Consider the following 19,102-nt stretch of genomic DNA (forward strand, 5'->3'; position numbering starts at 1 on the left):
TAAAATACTACAGATTTTCTTTACATCGATGTTTCCTACCTTTCAGACTGTAGTGAAGATCTCTATAAATGTAAGAGTTTTATTTGGTTTGTAAATTCTGTACATGCTTTGCAATCTTCTGCCACCTAATAGGTTCTCAGTCCACATCTACTAGCTCATTATAATTTGAGTTCAGTGTTAATTAGTCACTGAACTCCAAAATGTAACTTAAATGGTTCTAGTTACATTATTGAGTTAGTGTACAATAAACACCTTGGATTTCAAGACCATACTGTACTTTAAATTCTGTTTCTATGCTAACATTTTTTTAAGGTTATAAGTTTTAATTGTGTTTGAAAAGCAATATTTTTGTTGTACCTTCTGTTAAGTGTACAGTTCAGTAGTGCTCAGCATATTTACCTTCTTGTGTAACAGATCTCCAGAACTTATTCCATCTTGCAAAATTGAACTGCATACCCCTCAGCAGTAAATCCCTGTTTCCCCTGCCTCAACCACTGGCAGCCAACACTTTAGTTTTGTCTCTATGAATGTGACTACTTTAGATATCTCACATAAGTAAAGCATACAATGTTTGTCTTTTTGTGTGTCTGGTTATCTCACTTAGCAAAATGTCTTCAGGTTTCATCCATGTTGCAGTAAATATCAGCATTTTAATCTTTTAAAAAGCTAAATAATATTCCCTCATATGTACACCACAACATTTTGTTTACTATTTTACTCACTGGTGAACGCTTGTGTCTCTTCCACCTTCTGCCTGTGATGAAGGGCGCTGCTATGTATGTAGGTGTACAAATATCTCTTATAGTCACTGCCATCAAAATGAGGCAGGATATACATGTGATTATTGGATCATATAGCAATTTTTTTTAATTTTGGAGGAACATGTGAAGAATTTTCCATAGTGCTTTTCCTTTTTACATTCCCATCAACAGTGCAAGAATGTTCCAAATTCTCCTAGTCAACATACATACTTACATACATACAACATACAAATATACTTTTGTTTCTTTTGTATATCCATCCTGATAGTTCCAAAGTATAATCACATTGTTTTTTATTTTCATTTCACTAGTGATTAATGCTGTTGAGCATATTTTCATGTTAGTCGTCAATGTGTATAACATGTTTAGAGAAATATGCATTTATGTTTAGAAAAATATATATTCATAGCTTGAAGATTTTTCACTGAGTTTCACTGGGTTTTTAATTGTTGTTGTTGTTCAGTTGCTCAGTTGAGTCTGACTCTTTGCAACAACATGGACTGTAGCACTCCAGGCTTCCCTATCCTTCACCATCTCCCAGAGTTTGCTCATACTCATGTCCATTGAGTCGACAAATGCCATCCAACCATCTCATCCTTGGTCGCCCCTATCTCCTCCTGCTCTCAGTATTTCCCAGCATCAGGGTCTTTTCCAATCAGTCAGCTCTTCATATATGGTAGCAAAAGTATTAGAGCTTAAGCCATAGCATCAGTCCTTTCAATGAATATTCAGATATGATTTCCTTTAGGATTGACTAGTTTGATCTCCTTGCTGTCCAAGGAACTCTCAAGAGTCTTCTCTAGCACCACAGTTCAAAAGCATCAATTCTTTGGCACTCAGCCTTCTTTATGGTCCAGCTCTCACATCCATATATGACTAATGGAAAAATCATAGATTCAACTAGATGGAACTTTGTCGGCAAAATTATGTCTCTGCTTTTTAATATGCTGTCTAGGTTTGTCATAGCTTTGCTTTGAATTTCATGGATGCAGTCACCATCCAAGGTGATTTTGGAGTCCAAGAAAATAAAGTCTGTCACTATTTCCATTGTTGCCCTAACTATTTGCCATGAAGTGATGAGATCTGGATGCCAAGATCTTGGTTCTTTAAATGTTGAGTTTTAAGCCAGCTTTTTCACTCTCCTCTTTCACCTTCATCAAGAGGCTGTTTAGTTCATCTTCACTTTCTACCATTAGGATGGTGTCATCTGCATATCTGAGGTTGTTGATATTTCTCCCAGCAGTTTTGATTCCAGCTTGTGAGTCGTCCAGCATGGCATGCCGCATGATGTACTCTTGAGAGAGTTAAGACTTAGACAGGCTGATAGGGAGTCCAAGGCATCTTTAAGGTGGAGGTGAACATTTTTGTTCCACTCTTTTGCATTAATCACGTAGCTGCATAGGCAGCAATATATCTTGCTCATGCTTTCATTAAGGCTTGTGCAACAATATATCTTGCACCAGAGAACTGGTTTTTCTTTAGTTATGGAGCTAATGAATGTGCAACAGTAATATATCTTAATCATGGATATGATTTTCTTTGTCTCTGTGTTAATGATTATAATTGTAATGAATCTTGCCTAGGAACCTGCTTTCTCATATCTGCTGCTTATATAGCAACCAGAGCAATATATCTCGACCAGAGACATTCTGCCAGGAACCCATTCTCCTTGACTAATCTTGGGTGGATATTATCTTGGGATGTACCCTGTGGGAGAAGGAGTCTGGTAAAACTTTTGCAGCCTTGTACAGTCTTGAAGTATTCTTTTTATCTTCTTAGCAGCCAACTGAAAAGTATATACTGCCCTGCTAAAACTAGTGAGGGGGGCGTACTCTTTCTTCTCCCTTCTGATGTCTATGTCAGAAGCTTTCCTATTCTTCCACTTTAATAAATTCTCTGCTGCAGAAAACTCTGAATGACCAAGCCTGTGTCTTTGGTCCCAGAGTGAAATTTTCTCCTTGAACACCATGAACTTGACACCAACCAACGTAAGATATCACTCTGCGTATCAGTTAATAAGCAGGATGACAATATACAGCTTTGACAAACTCCTTTGCCAATTTTGAACCAGTTTGTTGTTCCATATCTGGTTCGAACTATTGCTTCTCCACCTGCATACAGATATCCCAGGAGCCAGATGAAGTGGTCTGGTATTCCCATCACTTTAAGAATTTTCCAGTTTGTTGTGATCAACATAGTTAAAGGCTTTAGCATAGTCAGTGAAGCAGAAGTAGACTTTTTTGGGATTTCCCTTGCTTTTTTGGAATAGATTCAAGGGATTAAATATGGTAGACTGAGTGCCTGAAAAACTATGAACAGAGGTTTGCAGCATTGTATAGGAGGTGGTGACCAAAATTATCCCCAAGAAAAAGAATTTCAAGAAGGCAAAGTGATTGTCTGAGGAGGCCTTACAAATAGCTGAGAAAAGAAGAAAAGCAATAGGCAAAGAAGAAAGGGAAAGATATACCCAACTGAATGCAGAGTTCCAGAGAATAGCAAGGAAAGATAAGAAAGCCTTCTTAATGAACAGTGCAAAGAAACAGAGGAAAAAAATAGAATGGGAATCACTACAGGTCTCTTTAAGAAAATTGGAGATACCAAGGGAACATTTCAAGCAAAGCACAATAAAGGGCAAAAACGGCAAAGAACTAACAGAATTAAAGGAGACTAAGAAGAAGTGGCAGGAATACACAGAAGAACTATACAAAAAAGATCCTAATGACCCAGATAACCACAAGGGTATGGTCACTCACCTAGAACCAGAAGTGTGAAGTCAACTGGGCCTTAGGAAGCATTACTACAAACAAAACTAGTGGAAGTGATGGAATTCCAGCTGAGCTATTGCAAATCCTAAAAGATGATGCTGTCAAAGTGCTTCACTCACTATGCCAGCAAATTTGGAAAACCCAGCAGTGGTCACAGGACTGGAAAAGGTCAGTTTTCATTCCTTTCCCAAAGAAAAGGAATGCCAAACATCATTCAAATTCCCATACAATTGTATTCATTTCACATGCCAGCAAGATTACGCTCAAAATACTTCAAGCTAGGCTTCAACAGTATGTGAACCGTGAACTTCCAGATATACAAGCTGGATTTAGAAAAGGCAGAAGAACCAGAGATCAAATTGCCAACATATACTGGATCATTGATAAAGCAAGGGAATTCCACATATGAGTGATACAATGTTTGTTTCTCCGTCTGACTTTCTTTTCATGGCATGGTAATCTCTAGGTCCATCCATGTTGCTGCAAATGGTATTATTTCATTGTTTTCCTGGATGAGCAATACTCCATTGAACATATTTGCAAAACAGAAATATGCTTACAGATATCAAAACAAACTTATGATTACCAAACAGAAAATGTGCAAGGTAGTGAAATGATCAGTCAGGAGCTTGGGGTTAACATACACACACTACTACGTATAAAAGAGATAACCAAGAAGGACTTACTAGATAGTACAGGGAAATCTATTTAATAGTCCATGATAGTCTAAGTCAAAAACGAATATAAAAAAGAATGAGGTTTTACAAATAGTTGAGCAAAGAAGAGAAGCAAAAGGAAAGGGAGAAAGGGAAAGCTATACCCCACTTGAATGCAGAGGCTCGAGAATAATAAGGAGAGATAAGAAGGCCTTTTTTTTTTTTTTTTTTGCTGGGGATGCAGCTTTGACCCTTGGTCAGGGAACTAAGATTCCACATGCCACAGGGCAACCAAGCCTGCAACTGAAACTAGAGTTTGCATGTGAAGACCCAGCACAGCCAAAAAAAAAAAAAAAGAAGAAGAAGAAGAAGAAAAATATTGTTGGAAATGGAGGGCCTTCTTAAATGAACTATGCAAAGAAATAGAGGAAAACAATAGAATGGGAAAGACCAGAGATCTCTTCAAGAAAATGAGATATCAAGGGACCATTTCATGCAAGGATGGGCACGATAACAGACAAAAATGGTAAGGACCTAACAGAAGCAGAGGAGATTAAGAAGAAGTGGCAGGAGTACGCAGGAAAAGTCTATAAAAAGATCTTAATGGCCTAGATAACCATGATGGTGTGGTCACTCACCTAAAGCTGAACTTCTTGGAATGTGAAGTCAAGCGAGTCATAGGAAGCATTTATACAAACAATGCTAGTGGAGGCGATAGAATTCCAGCTGAGCTATTTTAAATTCTGAAAGATGATGCAGTTAAAGTGCTGCACTCAATATGTCAGCAAATCTGAAAAACTCAGCAGTGGCCACAGGACTGGAAAAGGTCAGTTCTCATTCCAATTCCCAAGAAGGGCAATATCAAAGAATGTTTTAATGATTCTACAACTACTCATTTCACATGCTAGCAATGTTATGTTCAAATTCCTTCAAACTAGGGTTCAGCAATACATGAACTGAGGACTTCCAGATATACAAGCTGGATTTTGAAAAGGCAGAAGAACCAGTGATCAAACTGGCAACCTTTGTTGGATCTTGGAGAAAGCAAGGCAATTCCAGAAAACCGTCTACCTCTGCTACATTGACTAAGCTAACACCTTTGACTGTGAATCTCAACAAACAGTGGAAAATTCCTAAAGAGATGGGAGTACCACATCCACTTACCTGCCCCCTGAGAAACTTGGATGTGAGTTAAGAAGGAACAGTTAGAACTGAACATTAGACAACTGACTGGTTCAAAGTTGAGGAAGGAGCACAAGGCTGTTTATTGTCACCCTGCTTATTTAACGTCTATGTGGAGCACATCATGCAAAATGCCAGGCTGGTTGAAGAACAAGCTAGGATCAAGATTGCTGGGATCAACAACCTCAGATACGCAGATGACACCACCCTAATGGCAGAAAGTGAAGAGGAACTAAAGAACATCTTGATGAGGGTGAAAGAGGAGAGTGGAAAAGCTGGCTTAAAGTTCAACATTCAAAATCTAAGAATATGGCATCTGATCCCATCACTTCATGGCAAATACAAGAGGGAAAATTGGAAGCAGTGACAGATTCTATTTTGGGGGCTCCAAAATCACTGTGGACAGTAACAGCAGCCATGAAATTCAAAGATGCTTGCTCCTTGGAAGGAAAGCTATGACAAACTTAGACGGCATATTAAAAAACAGAGACATCACTTTGTCCATGATCTTCCATATAGTCCAAGGTATGGCTTTTCCAGTAGTCATGTACGGATGTGAGAGTTGGACCATAAAGAAGGTTGAGCACCAAAGAACTGATGTTTTTGAATTGTGGTGCTGGAGAAGACTCTTGAGAGTCCCCTGAACTTCAAGGAAATCAAACCAGTCAATCCTAGAGGAAATCAACCCTGAATATTCATTGAAAGGACTGATGCTGAAGCTGAAGGTTCAATACTTTGGCTACTTGATGTGAAGAGACAATTCACTGGAAAAGACCCTGATGCTGGGAAGACTGAAGACTAAAGAAGAAGGGGGCGGCAGAAGATGAGACGGTTAAATAGCATCACCAGCTCAGCAGACATGAATTTGAACAAACTTCTTGAGATATAGGAGAACAGAGGAACCCAGCGTCGTACAGTTCATTGGGTAGAAAGAGTCAGACTTAGTGACTGAACAACAACAACAAAATAACTGACTTTGTTGTACTCTTGAAACTAGCAAACATGGTAAATCAACTATACTTCAATAAAATAAAAATTTCAAAACAAAACAGCAAACCATCCAATTAAAAATTGGCGATGTACCTAAATAAACCTTTATCAAAGGAGACATGCAATGGCTAACACACACTTGAAAAGACTCATCCTCAGGGAAATACAGATCAACAGCAAACTGAGATATCACTTCACACCCATTTGAATGATTATCATAAAAAGTGAAGAACAGTGAGTATTGATAAGAATGTGGAGAAAAGGAACCTTCAGTCACCACTGTTGGAATTGAAATTTGCTGTGGCCACTGTGGAGAATGATATGGTGTTCTCCTCCACTTACCAAAATTGAAAATGGGACGTCTATGAGATCTAGTAATTCCACTTCTGCGTATTTCCCTGAAGAAAATAAAAACACTGTTTTGAAATGATATATGCACACTGATTCTTTTTCTGCAGCATTCTATACAATAGTCAACATAAGGAAGCAATCTAAGTGTCCTTCAAAAGAAGAATGAACAAATATGTGACATATAATTGCATAGACACACACACACTGGAGAATTAATCAACGATAAAATAATGAAATCCTTTCCTGCTATTTGTGACAAACGGATGGATTTAGACGGTTTTATCCTTTGTGAAAGAAGTCATTTAGGGAAAAGAAATACCATATGACCTCACATATATGTGGCTTTTAAAAAAAATCCAAAAAAAACCCTATAACACATCAGAATCAGATTCATACATACATAGAACAAATGATTGTTGCCAGAAGGAAAGGCATTGAGGGGCTAAATAGATAAAGGGAGTATACAGGCATAAAATCTGTAATAAATAAATAAAGCTGGGGATACAATTTACAGCATAAAGAATATGCATTCTTAGTCATTGTATTATTAATATAAAATCTTACACAGGAACAGATGGTTATTAGATTTATTGAAATGGTCATTTCATAATGTATGTGCTGTGTGTGCTTGGTCACTCAGTGTCTGACTCTTTGCGACCCCGTGGACTGCAGCCCACCAGCCTCCTCTGTCCATGGGGATTCTCCAGGCAAGAGTACTGGAGTGGGTTGCCGTGCCCTCCTCCAGAGGATCTTCCCAACCCAGGGATTGAACTCAGGTCTCCCGCATTGCAGGCAGATTCTTTACCATCTGAGCCACCAGGGAATATAACTGTTGAATCACTAGGCAGTACACCAGAAACTAACCTAGTGTTACAATCAACTATACTGCAATTAAAAGTATATTCTTATGGCCAGGCTCACCAGAGATAATGTGCATAAATAAAATGCCTTAGGCAATGGCTGGTATATAAAAGATTATTGATGGATAAATATTCATTGTGCCCTTATGGGTGATTATTTCAAAGAAAAATTAAATTCTTAACTTTTTTCTTTCATATTTCACCCCAACCAATATGGTCAATACTCATGATCCCCTTTTTTGTAAACTCTTTACTGAATTTATTACAATATTGCTTCTGTTTTATTTATTTATTTATTTTTGGCCACAAGACATGTGGAATCATAGTTCCTGGACCAGAGATCAAACCCACACCCCCCTGCATTGCAAGGCCGAGTCTTAATCAGCAGATCATGAGAGAAGACCCTGAGACCCAGTTTTAAATGACAACAACAACAATAGTAATAATACATGGACAAGTGTTCCCCCTGTGAGTTTGATGTCAGTAGGAACAATTATGGCTTGAGTGACTCAGATCTGACAAATAGTGCCTCTCACAGGGGAGACAGGTCAGGGGTTGGAGGTAAACTCTGGTTCCATTTGGGGCAGAAGCTCTCTTGGACTCCATCACCCCAAGTACATGGTGACTTTGTCACTAAAGTTGATGCCACAGACCCCCCCCCACAGTATTCATCTTTCTGGTATGAATAAGAATTAGTATTTATATTCTCATTATATGTGTACATATTTACAGAAAACAATCATCACAGTATATCCACTCATGGAATCCCCTGCCTTTCATGTTAAACACCGAAATACCGCTGTCATTTTTGCTCACTCTCAAGTTTTGTCCCCCAATGTTAACCATTACCGTAACTCTATAAGTCAATGCCATTCTTTCTAAATAGAGCTTCACTGATACAGTCATTTCGAGAATTTCCTAGATAAGTGCCTAAATAAAAATGAACTTTACATGATACAGTTTCTCACCAAGAAAAGTGAAAGGACAGAATGATTTACAGCAAGAACAATTCACACTCCTGTTCTCTTCGAAGCTATGAATGTAGACAATCCAGATCAGCAGAGACTTGGTGAAGAAATTAGAACAGAAAAGAAGGATTGCCATGGGTAACATCTCTCTGCTGATCTTTAGCCAATACTGTAGTCACTGGAATACCTTATAGACTCCTTTAGTCCCTTGGAAGCAGAACATCTTAAAGGGAAGGCTTCTTTTTTTTTTTTTGGTGTATTTTCTTTTTTTTTTTAAATTAGTTTATTTATCTATTTTTTTAACTTTACAATATTGTATTGGTTTTGCCGTACATTAAAGGGAAGGCTTTTAACTTTAGAGCTGATTACAGTAATTGGATGACACAAATAAAGAAAGGTGGAAGGAAAGGAGCCTCCATTATATAAAATTAATGTAAAATTTAATAAGGTTGAGAAAAAAAGTGTGCCTTTCTGCTCAGGAACACACTTCAAGATATAAACTTTAGGGAGGACAAAAATGTCCATTGCATAATATACATTACAGAAAAAACAAATAAAAAAGGAAATAATCTAAACATCTCTCTAAAGAAGATTCTACAAGTAAATTGGGATATGTGATCACGTTTAAAATAATTGAAGTAAGTGAACTAGAAAACGGAAGAATTGGAAAAGGGGATCAAGATCTCTGCAGAGTACATTTTGACATAGAGCTGGAGAGGTGATGTAGTCCTGAGACAGGAGAGTGAAGGTGTATTGCTGACCTTGCCAGGTGAAAGCAAAGTGCCTCACTGCTCTCCTGCGTCAGTGACCAGGGCTGCCATAACTAATTAACACACAGTTGGTGACTTTTCATAACAGGAATTTACTCTCTTGCAGGTCTAGAGGATAGATGTCCAAAATCAAGTTGTCTCCAGGGCCTGCTGCTTTTGAAAACTCAAGACAAACATTCTTCCGTGACTTTTCCTGGTTTCTGGAGCCTCTAGCATCCTTGGCACTCCTTCCCCTACCCCTGTTGATGCATCACTCCAACCTCTGCCCAGCTTTTACCTGCCCTTCCTCCTTGTGTCTTGTGTCTCTTTCATCTCTTCTTCTCAGAACACCTGTCATTGGATTTAGGGCCCACCTAATCCAGCATGACCTCATCCTAACTAATTCATTTGGAAAGACCTTATTTCCAATGAAAATCACATTCTGCATTTTCAGGTAGACATTTATTGGGGTTGAGGGGGACACTATGGAGTCTACTAGAATCATGTACTATGTGCTCAAGGTAATTTATTTTGCAGTTGCTGAATGTACTGTTCTGTCCATGTCAAGTAGAATCGATTTTGGTTGATATGTATAATCAATTGCAACATGACTAGTTTTTTTTTTGCATAATTATTAACAGAGATATGGTAAAATATTGCCTATAATTTGGATACGTGTGTGTGTATTAGTCACTCAGTTGTGTCTGACTCTTTGCAACCCCGTGGAATGTGCCCACCAGGCTCCTCTGTCCAAGGAATTCTCCAGGCAAGAATACTGGAGTGGGTTGCCATTGTATTTCTTTTTAATTCCATCAGTTTTTACTTCATGTATTTTAAGTCTCTATTAGTTGTACACAAAGTTCAATTTTCATATAATCCAGGTGGATAAAATATTTTCATTATGACATGTCCCTTTACAAATAAACTTTTTCCCAGAAGTCTAGTTTGTCTAATAATTATTAAGGCACATGAGCCTTGTTTATCTTAGAATGTATATGATACAATTTTCTCCAGCATTTCCATTTCCAATTTTCTATATTAAATTAAACGTTAAACATATATCATGTTTATATTTTGGTTTTGATTTTCCAACTGGGATTAAAATATTTTGTTTTAATGGCTATATTATATTTAAGCTGTATTCAGTGAGTGTAGGGCTGCCTTGGAGAGAAACCAAACAGCCAAAACCAGGACAATTGTAGCATGAAAAGGGTCCTAATGGTAACAGGCGTCATAGAAAGGGCTGTGCTGTTGCCCTGGGCACAGACTCCCCACCTCTCACTTTTCCTCACAGCGACAGATGAGGATGGAGCAGAGGAGGAGAAAGGGCTGTGGGCCAGGAGGCCCCACCTGCCGCCCGGGGAGATCTTTCCAAGGACGGCCATAGGGTCCGTATAAGTTGTCTGCGTTTCTCTACTGCTTGCCCCACCCCCACTCAGGGCTCCCTAATGGGCTTTGGTCTTCCTGCCTCCCCTGTACTGGACTGAGATGTATCAAAGGACGGTTGGCCACAGGACTGCAGCTCCTGGGACCCAGCGGGTTGTGAGTCCCAGTGCACTCAGAAGCCCAGGTCTCACCTAATTGGCCATTCGGGGCCTCAGGTCCCAGACCTGCCAATAGAGAGCATCTTTCCAGCAGAGTGACCCCAAGGTACAGGAACCTGACATGTTACCCAGACGACAGATAATGTGGAGAGTCAGGTGACTGAGTCCATGCCCTGCTCTGCTTCCATCAAGACCCAGGAGTTCCTGCAGCCAGAGCCTGCTGCCCTCCTCTGCCCCCTCCCCACTCTCCCTTCCCTGCACAGGAAGCCAGAGGTGGACGAAGGAGGGGGTCCTCAGGGCCACGTCATTATCATCAGCACAGACCTGGGTCAGGAGTCCTGTCCTCCCTGGGAGCACAGGGTCCTGGGTGAGCCATGCCCCTCCTGACATCACAGGAGCACTGTGGTCATCACTCAGCAGGGTGTGGTCAGCATCACTGGCAGGTGAGTCCTGGGGACCTGGATCCTGGACAACATGGTCCCCCACTCCCCACTGCACTGGGCAGGGTCAGTTAGGGCAGCAGGTCTGAATTTCATCAGAGTAGAAATTCTCAGGGTTCCTCGTACAAAGGTGGATTTTAAGTCAATGGCCTGAGATCCTGAGCCTGACAAGTGTCAGACACTGCTGGTGCTGCAGGAGCTCAGATCACACTTGAGTGATGAGAGTTTGCAAGGAAAGGATTCAGGACACAGTCACTGCAAATATTCAGTAGCTCATCAGAAGGAGCACTGGGTTTCTCTGCTTCACCCTGGAAGGTGCTTGTCAGGCTCAACTCAGAGGAAGGTTTACTGAAGCCGCTGCAGTTGCCCTACTTGGTCATTTCAATAAGCCAGAAAAACATGTTTGTTCAGTTTTTCAAAACCAGTTTTGGAGCTTGGCTACCCAGGTGAAAATGCCAAGCACTCCTCATGTGCTCCCCGGGCAAGCTAGGGGTCACTGTTGTGATGACTCAAGGCCCCGAGGTGGATGAATTGTCCCAGGAAACAGCCAAATAAATAAAGCTGGGAACCCCCAGGGATACAACGGCAAGGTCACCAAATCTGGGGATAGTAGGTGACTGGCCACTTTGACATTATTATGAGGTGAGGACCTACCTGGGTGGACAGACTGAGTGTGTGTGTGTGTGTGTGTGTGTGTGTGTGTGCACACGCGCAGGATAAGGCTTGGTGGCCAACATGGGTTGAGCAGCACCCTGTCCACCCTCAGTGCCCATATGCCACTTCAAATCTGAATCTGAGTGTACCCTGCCTGCGCATCTCAGACAGACTGTCCCGTCTGCTGTCATGAAACAACTGGACTTAAGTCTCCCAGGAGAGGAAAGCTGGACCACTAACTCTTGTACCTGCACACTTTTTGTTGGAAAGTATGGGCTCTCATAACCATTTTTCAAGAGAACTTCAAGCTAAGAGGAAGCATGGGGGTCATCACTCCTCCACAGGCACCACTGACCACCCAGCCTCTGAGTGCACAGCCCCAGTGTATGGGAGCTCGCTCCCTGCAAAGGCAGCCAGCTCCGTCATGCTGCAGCCCTGCCCTTGAGAAAACGTGGGGTTTGCTCTGACATAAGCTTACATCCTCTCCCTAATCCTCCTCACCTTCCTGAGAGGCACTGTGGCGCTGTGCCCGCCCTCCTGCCCACTCCTCCCTCCTTAGGCTGCATCTCACCTGATAATCCCTCTGGCCATCACACAGCGGGTCCCCATGTCCCGTGGGAGTGTGGTGGTCAGCCCTGCTCAGGGCAGACAAGGGTCTGGGCTGTGACAGGGACAGGAAGCAGCACCCAGCAGGAGGACCCAGACATTGAGCAGATGTGACTGTGCTGGAGGCTCCCATGGCTCCAAGCAATGACTATGCGAGATGTGCTGAGGAGCCGTGGCCATAGAAGTAAGGACAGGAGGAGGACATCCCCACATCCCAAATGTGTCACAGCCCCTGTCCTGCTGCTTCCCAGGCCATGAAGCTTGGCTGTCCCCTCACCATTAACTGTCCATTATCTTTACATCGCAAGAAGAAAACCTTACATTCTCAAGGATGCAAAGAGCTCTGTTGATGTCTGCCATCATGGTTCTATCCTAGAGACAAAGATGCCAAGATAGATCTCAGGGGCTTCAGGAAAGATAGACATAGCACCCCAGTAGCCTGGTGTCCCCTCCTCATATTTTTCAACATCAGGACATTGGCTTGAGGCCCCCTGAGATCCTCAAGGATGCACAGTGCTCTGCAGACAGAATGAAGCTGTGGTCCAGGTTCACACATTGATGCTACATGGACTCAGGGTCTGCAGGACAGACTGATAGAAATTTTCCTGGTTGGTGCTGGTTCCTGCTCTGGCCCCAGCCTAGGCTGGAGATACAATCATCAACAACACACTACCAGGCTGGCATGAGGTGTTCAATAAATATTTATAAAATTAGTGAATTAATAAGACAGGAAAGTACAGGATTAGGTACTTGAGTGAGGAGTGGAAATTACATGGCTCAGGAGCATCCCCATGGGGATGGAAAGCATACATTGAGAAGATGCAGAGGAGATTGCAACACTCCTCACACTGTAAGTTTTCAGTCTGCAAAGCTGGCAGCTCAGAGTCACCCAGAGAGAGAGTGAACTTGCATATTTACACATTAATGAATCAGAGGAAATGTTCCCTTTTCAGGTCAGTCTGTGCTTACCTGGAAGCAGAACTGGGCAGCTTGTGGTCTCTTGATCAGTGGGCAGTGAGGTGTTGCAAAGTCCTCGAGCTCCAAGGAAGGATGATCATGTAACATTGACCTGCTCCCTCTCCCTGACCCCGCCTGCTCTCTGCCCCGTGTCATACTCAGGGCCATGTCACCCCACAGAAACGGAAACCTCTCAGTGATGGCTCTGTAGGAGTTTGTGCTGGAGGGATTTGAGGGCGGTCCGCAGACCCAGGCCCTGCTCTTTGCTCTGTTCCTGGCCCTGTACGTGGTGGCCGTCCTGGGGAACCTCACCATGATCGTGGTCATCACCCTGGATGCCCGTCTGCACTCCCCAATGTACTTCTTCCTCAAGATCCTCTCCTCTGTGGACCTGTGTTACTCGTCTGTCATCGCCCCCAAGGCCCTGGTCAACTTCCTGTCCTCCTCCAGGGTCATCACCTTTGCAGGATGTGCCACCCAGTTCTTCTTCTTCTCCCTGCTGGTCACCACTGAGGGATTCCTCTTGGCCGTGATGGCCTATGACCGCTTCATGGCCATCTGCAGCCCCCTGCGCTACCCCATCTCCATGTGCCCCTCGGTCTGTGCCCGCCTGGTGCTGGGCTCCTACTGTGGGGGCTGCCTCAACTCCATCCTACAGACCAGTTTCACGTTCAGTCTCCCGTTCTGCAGCTCCAACCACATCGACCACTTCTTCTGTGATGTGCCGCCTCTGCTCAAGCTTGCCTGTGCTGACACAACCCTCAATGAGCTGGTCATGTTTGGCATCTGTGGTCTCATCATCGTGGGCACCACACTCGTGGTCCTCGTCTCCTATGCCTACATCACAGTGACCATCCTCAGGATGCGCTCAGGAGGAGGGAGACACAAGCTCTTCTCCACCTGCGGCTCCCACATGACAGCCGTGTCCCTCTTTTATGGGACCGTCTTTGTCATGTATGCCCAGCCGGGAGCTGTGGAGTCCATGGAGCAGGGCAAGGTGGTCTCCGTCTTCTATACCCTGGTCATCCCGATGCTCAACCCCCTCATCTACAGTCTGAGAAACAAGGACGTGAAGGATGCCCTGCGGAGACTGGGCCAGAAGCACACAGCCCCGTGAAGGAGGGTGACCAGAGGGGGACAGTGTGTCCTGAGGACAGGACAAGGGCTTTGGGAGAGGCACTAGGTTTAATTGGAAGAATTATTCCTCATTCTTGTAATTCATTCTTTCCTCCTGCATCTTATTTAATCCTTCTTGGAAGAACATCATGGACCTCAAACTGCAAGAGATGGAAAATGAATAAGGCATATTCTTTGCCAACATAAAATTAATATCCTTAGAGAGAACGACTCTAATCTTGAAGTTTGGATAATACCGTGGGCAGAGTGATGAGCAGAGAGTCTTTGAGAATATATTTCCAAATTTAGCATCCTCCAGTGAAGATGTTGTTGTTGTTCAGTAGCTAAGTTGTGTCTGATTTCTTGTGACCCCATGAACTGTAGCACACCAGACTTCCCTGTCCTTTGCTATATCCTTGAGTTTGCTCAAACTCAACTCCATTAAGTTGGTGACGCCATCCAGCCTTCTCATCCTCTGTCATGCCCTTCTCCTCCTGCGCTCAGTCTTTCCCAGCATCATGGTCTTTTCCAATGAGTCAGCTCTTTTGCATCAAGTGGCCAAAGTATTGGAGCCTCAGCTCCAGTTCCAATGAATATTCAGAGTTGATTTCCTTTAGGATTGACTGGTTGGATCTCCTTGCCGTCCAGTGAAGGTATGAAACTAGACAAACTCTGATGCTTTTCCCTTCATTTCATTGTTGAATCCATGTAAATATGTGCTCAGTAATCTCCTTTGGACCACTTAGTAGGGAGCCTTGGTGATGGCCTGCGGTCCCCATAGCCAACTGGGGGGAGGTAGGAAGACCGTGCTCCCCCTCAATCCTGCAGCGGGGCTGTTCCTCCTCCTCCCTCTTCTGCTCCTGATGCCTCCACCCAGCAGGGCGGCAGGGAGCGCATGTGCTCCTGCTTCTGTCCCCTGATGCCTCCACCCAGCAGGGCGGCAGGGAGCGCATGTGCTCCTGCTTCAGAGGCTCCTGGTGCTCCCTGTCCGGGGTTCTCCCCTCAGACAGCAGCTGGGAGCCCCGGGGGGTCAGCCTGGATGCCTGACACCCAAAGTTCACCATCCAACCTGACAGGTGACACTGTCCTGACTACTTGTGACCCTAAGAAATGGGGCCTGGTCAGCACAGGCACCTCTGAATAAGGATGGAGGTCCTGGTGCTGCTGCGGAGAGCAGGGGGTGGAGAGAGAGGGTCCGCTTTCTTGGTAGAAGCACAGCTCTCTGCTCTCTGTCCACACTCCCTGGGGGAGCTGGATCGTCAGTCTTGACCTCCCCATTGAGAGCTCCAGCCCCCTGCTCCATGGACCCAACACACAGTCTGGACTCAGATCCCTATCTTGTCTCCCTATGGTAGAGTCATCCACTCCCATGGTGACTCTCAGGAGGTGGTCCTATGGACACAGGGCTGGTCTGTTCCCTGTAGGGTCAGTAGGGATGTGCCTGTCTCTCTGATCACAGGTCTCCATTTCCCTGCTGTCTCTGCTCAGGGGACTCTGGCAAACAGCCAAAACCCAAGTCATCAGATTTCTGCTCACCATTCCTCAATAGGAACCTACTCCGATGTCTCTGCTGAACTCTTGATAGCATTGTCTCATCTTTGGGCTCCAAAATCAGTTCTAAGTCTGGTGTCGATTACTGTATTCATCTGATGACCTTTATTCTTTGAGGAGTTTCCCCAAAATAACACGCCTTCTTATAGTGTCAGGCTACGATATTGTTCTCTTTCCCTCCATTCCTTTCTTCCTCTTTTCTGTCCACCTCCTCCTCAATTCCTCCCCTTCTTTCCTTCTTTTCTCCTTCTCTCCCTCATTTTATTTTTGTCATTCCAAGGAATATCTCGTTTTAAATTTCTAAAGGAAAAGGAAAATCCCAATCTTTTGTATACAAGCGTAGAGTCCTCATCATTATGTAAATTTTAATGGTACAAGCAGTAAGGAATCTAAGGTTCTTAGTACAACATTAATTTTCACTTTCAAATAAATCAGGAAAATTGAGTCCAGTGTTAGATGGAATAGAAATTGTTCTATAGTCTGGAAGAGAATTATTTTTAAAACCCTACAGGTTGCCTTTACCTCTCTGTGAAACTATATTTCAGATTGCAGTGAATATCTCTATACAATGTTAGAAGTGGTTTACTTGGTTGTTCATCCCATACTATGCTTTGCAAGCTACTGGCAGGTACTAGATTCTCAGTTCACATCTAACGGCAGAGTGTTGAGTTCAGTGTTAGTTAGTCACTGAACTCCAAAATATACATGATACAGCCCTAGTTTGCTTATTGTGCGTAAGTGGACAATAAACACATTACATTTCAAGACCATATTGCAGTTTTGATGCTGATATTTTGGTAAACTTTAGAAGTTTCTACCTTTTAAAAGCAAAAAAAAAACAATAACTTTTGTTGTATTTTGAGTGTAGTTCAGTCCTATTGTTTAGTTGCTAAGTCATGTGTTGTTGTTTTAGTCGCTAAGTCTGTCCGACACTCTTGCAACCCCCTGGACTGTAGCCTGCCAGGCTCCTACGTCCCTGGAATTTCCCAGGCAAGGATTCTGGAATGGGTGCCATTTCCCCCTCCAGGGGGTCTTCCCGACTGTAAAGCTCAACGGTGTCTGACATGTTCACCTTCTGTGTATCAGATCTCCAGAACTTTTCATTTTGCAAACCTGGAACTCCATCCCCCAAACAATAACTCCCTGTTTCCCCCTTACCTCCACCACTGGCAGCCATCATTCTTCCTTCTGTCTCTCCGAATGTGACTTCTTCAGATGCCCCAGATAAGTAAAACATAAAACATTGGTCTTTTTGCATCTGGTTGTTACACTTAGCATAGTCTCCTTAAGATTTACCCATGTTGCAGCATGTGACAGGACTGCTATCCTTTTTAAGGCTGAATAGTATTCCATCACATGTGTATGCAATTTTTGTTTATCTCTTGATTCACCAAGGGACTCTTGGCCTGCCTCCACCTTTTGGCATGCAAATATCTCTTAGAAAGACTGCTGTTTTGTTCTTTATCTTACTTTTTACTATATATCCAGATATTTGTTTGTATAATATGGTAATTCTTTTTTAATTTTAGGAAGAACCCTATACTACTATTCATAGTGGCTGTACCATTTTTATGCCTACCAAAAGTGCAAAATTGTTGCAATTTCTCCACATAATAGTCAGTATATGTTCTTTTCCTTTCTCTTTCATGTCAGCCACTATAAAGATATAATCTCTTTGTTGTTTTTTAATATTTCCCTAATGATTATTGATTTTAAGCATTTTCTTATATGTTTATTGGCAATTTGTAGGTTATCTCTAGAGAAATATCTTCAAGTAACATGAAAATTTTAAATTAGGTTATTGGTTCATTTAATTGTAGTAATTCCTTATGTATTCGGAATATTATCCTCTTATCAGACATAACATTTTAAACATTTTCTTCCAGATCACAGGTTGCCTTTCCATATTTCTATCTAAACATTTAATGCACACGTTTTTAGTTTGATGTAGTCACATGTGTCTATTTTCCCTTTTCTTTCATATGCTTTTGGTGTCATATCCAACAAATCATTGTCAAATTTAAAGTTATTGAGTTTTTCTCAGATGTTCTCTTCCAGGAGTTTAAGAGACTTCAGTTCAGTTCAGTCGCTCAGTCGTGTCCAAATCTTTGCAACCCCGTGAACTGCAGCACGCCAGGCCTCCCTGTCCATCACCAACTCCCTGAGTCCACCCAAATCTATGTCCATTGAGTTGGTGATGCCATCCAACCATCTCATCCTCTGTCATCCCCTTCTTCTCCTGCCCTCAATCTTTCCCAGCATCAGGGTCTTTTCAAATGAGTCAGCTCTTCGCATCAGGTGGCCAAAGTATTGGAGTTTCAGCTTCAACATTAGTCCTTCCAATGAACACCCAGGACTGATCTCCTTTAGGATGGACTGGTTGGATCTCCTTTCTGTCAAAGGGACTCTCAAGAGTCTCCTCCAACACCACAGTTCAAAAGCATCATTCTTCGGCACTCAGATTTCTTTATAGTTCAAGTCTCACATCCATACATGACCACTGGAAAAATCATAGCCTTGACTAGATGGACGTTTGTTGACAAAGTAATGTCTCTGCTTTTTAATATGCTATCTAGGTTGGTCATAACTTTCCTTCCAAGGAGTAAGCGTCTTTTAATTTCATGGCTGCAATCACCATCTGCAGTGACTTTGGAGCCCCCCAAAAATAAAGTCTGCCACTGTTTCCACTGTTTCCCCATCTATTTGCCATGAAGTGATGGGACCAGATGCCATGATCTTAGTTTTCTGAATGTTGAGCTTTAAGCCAACTTTTTCACTCTCCTCTTTCACCTTCATCAAGAGGCTCTTTAGTTCTTCTTCACTTTCTGCCATAAGGGTGGTGTCATCTGCATATCTGAGGTTATTGATATTTCTCCCAGCAATCTTGATTCCAGCTTGTGCTTCTTCCAGCCCAGCGTTTTTCATGATGTACTCTGCATATAAGTTAAATAA

The 19,102-nt window shown here is 42.7% G+C and overlaps 2 protein-coding genes across 7 annotated transcripts in view; both read left to right on the top strand.

The window, feature by feature from the left end:
- Positions 1-10,217, top strand: part of LOC145504576 (olfactory receptor 9S13-like) — a 36,618-nt gene extending 26,401 nt beyond the window's left edge. For all 6 annotated transcript variants that reach the window (XM_081485666.1, XM_081485663.1, XM_081485662.1 and 3 more), the window contains one exon: positions 9,410-10,217. The gene's annotated coding sequence lies outside the window, so the exon portion shown is untranslated. The remainder of the gene's footprint in view (positions 1-9,409) is intronic.
- A 363-nt stretch (positions 10,218-10,580) lies between these two features.
- Positions 10,581-14,704, top strand: LOC145504582 (olfactory receptor 9S13-like). Its single transcript, XM_081485677.1, has 2 exons — positions 10,581-11,269; positions 13,480-14,704. The coding sequence occupies exon 2, from the start codon at positions 13,797-13,799 to the stop codon at positions 14,598-14,600; it is 804 nt and encodes a 267-aa protein (XP_081341803.1). The 5' UTR covers positions 10,581-11,269; positions 13,480-13,796; the 3' UTR covers positions 14,601-14,704.
- The last annotated feature ends 4,398 nt before the right edge of the window (positions 14,705-19,102 follow it).

The sequence above is a fragment of the Giraffa tippelskirchi genome, chromosome 5 (genome assembly GCF_054371585.1).
Source record: "Giraffa tippelskirchi isolate mGirTip1 chromosome 5, T2T-mGirTip1v1.2.pri, whole genome shotgun sequence".
NCBI lineage: Eukaryota > Metazoa > Chordata > Mammalia > Artiodactyla > Giraffidae > Giraffa > Giraffa tippelskirchi.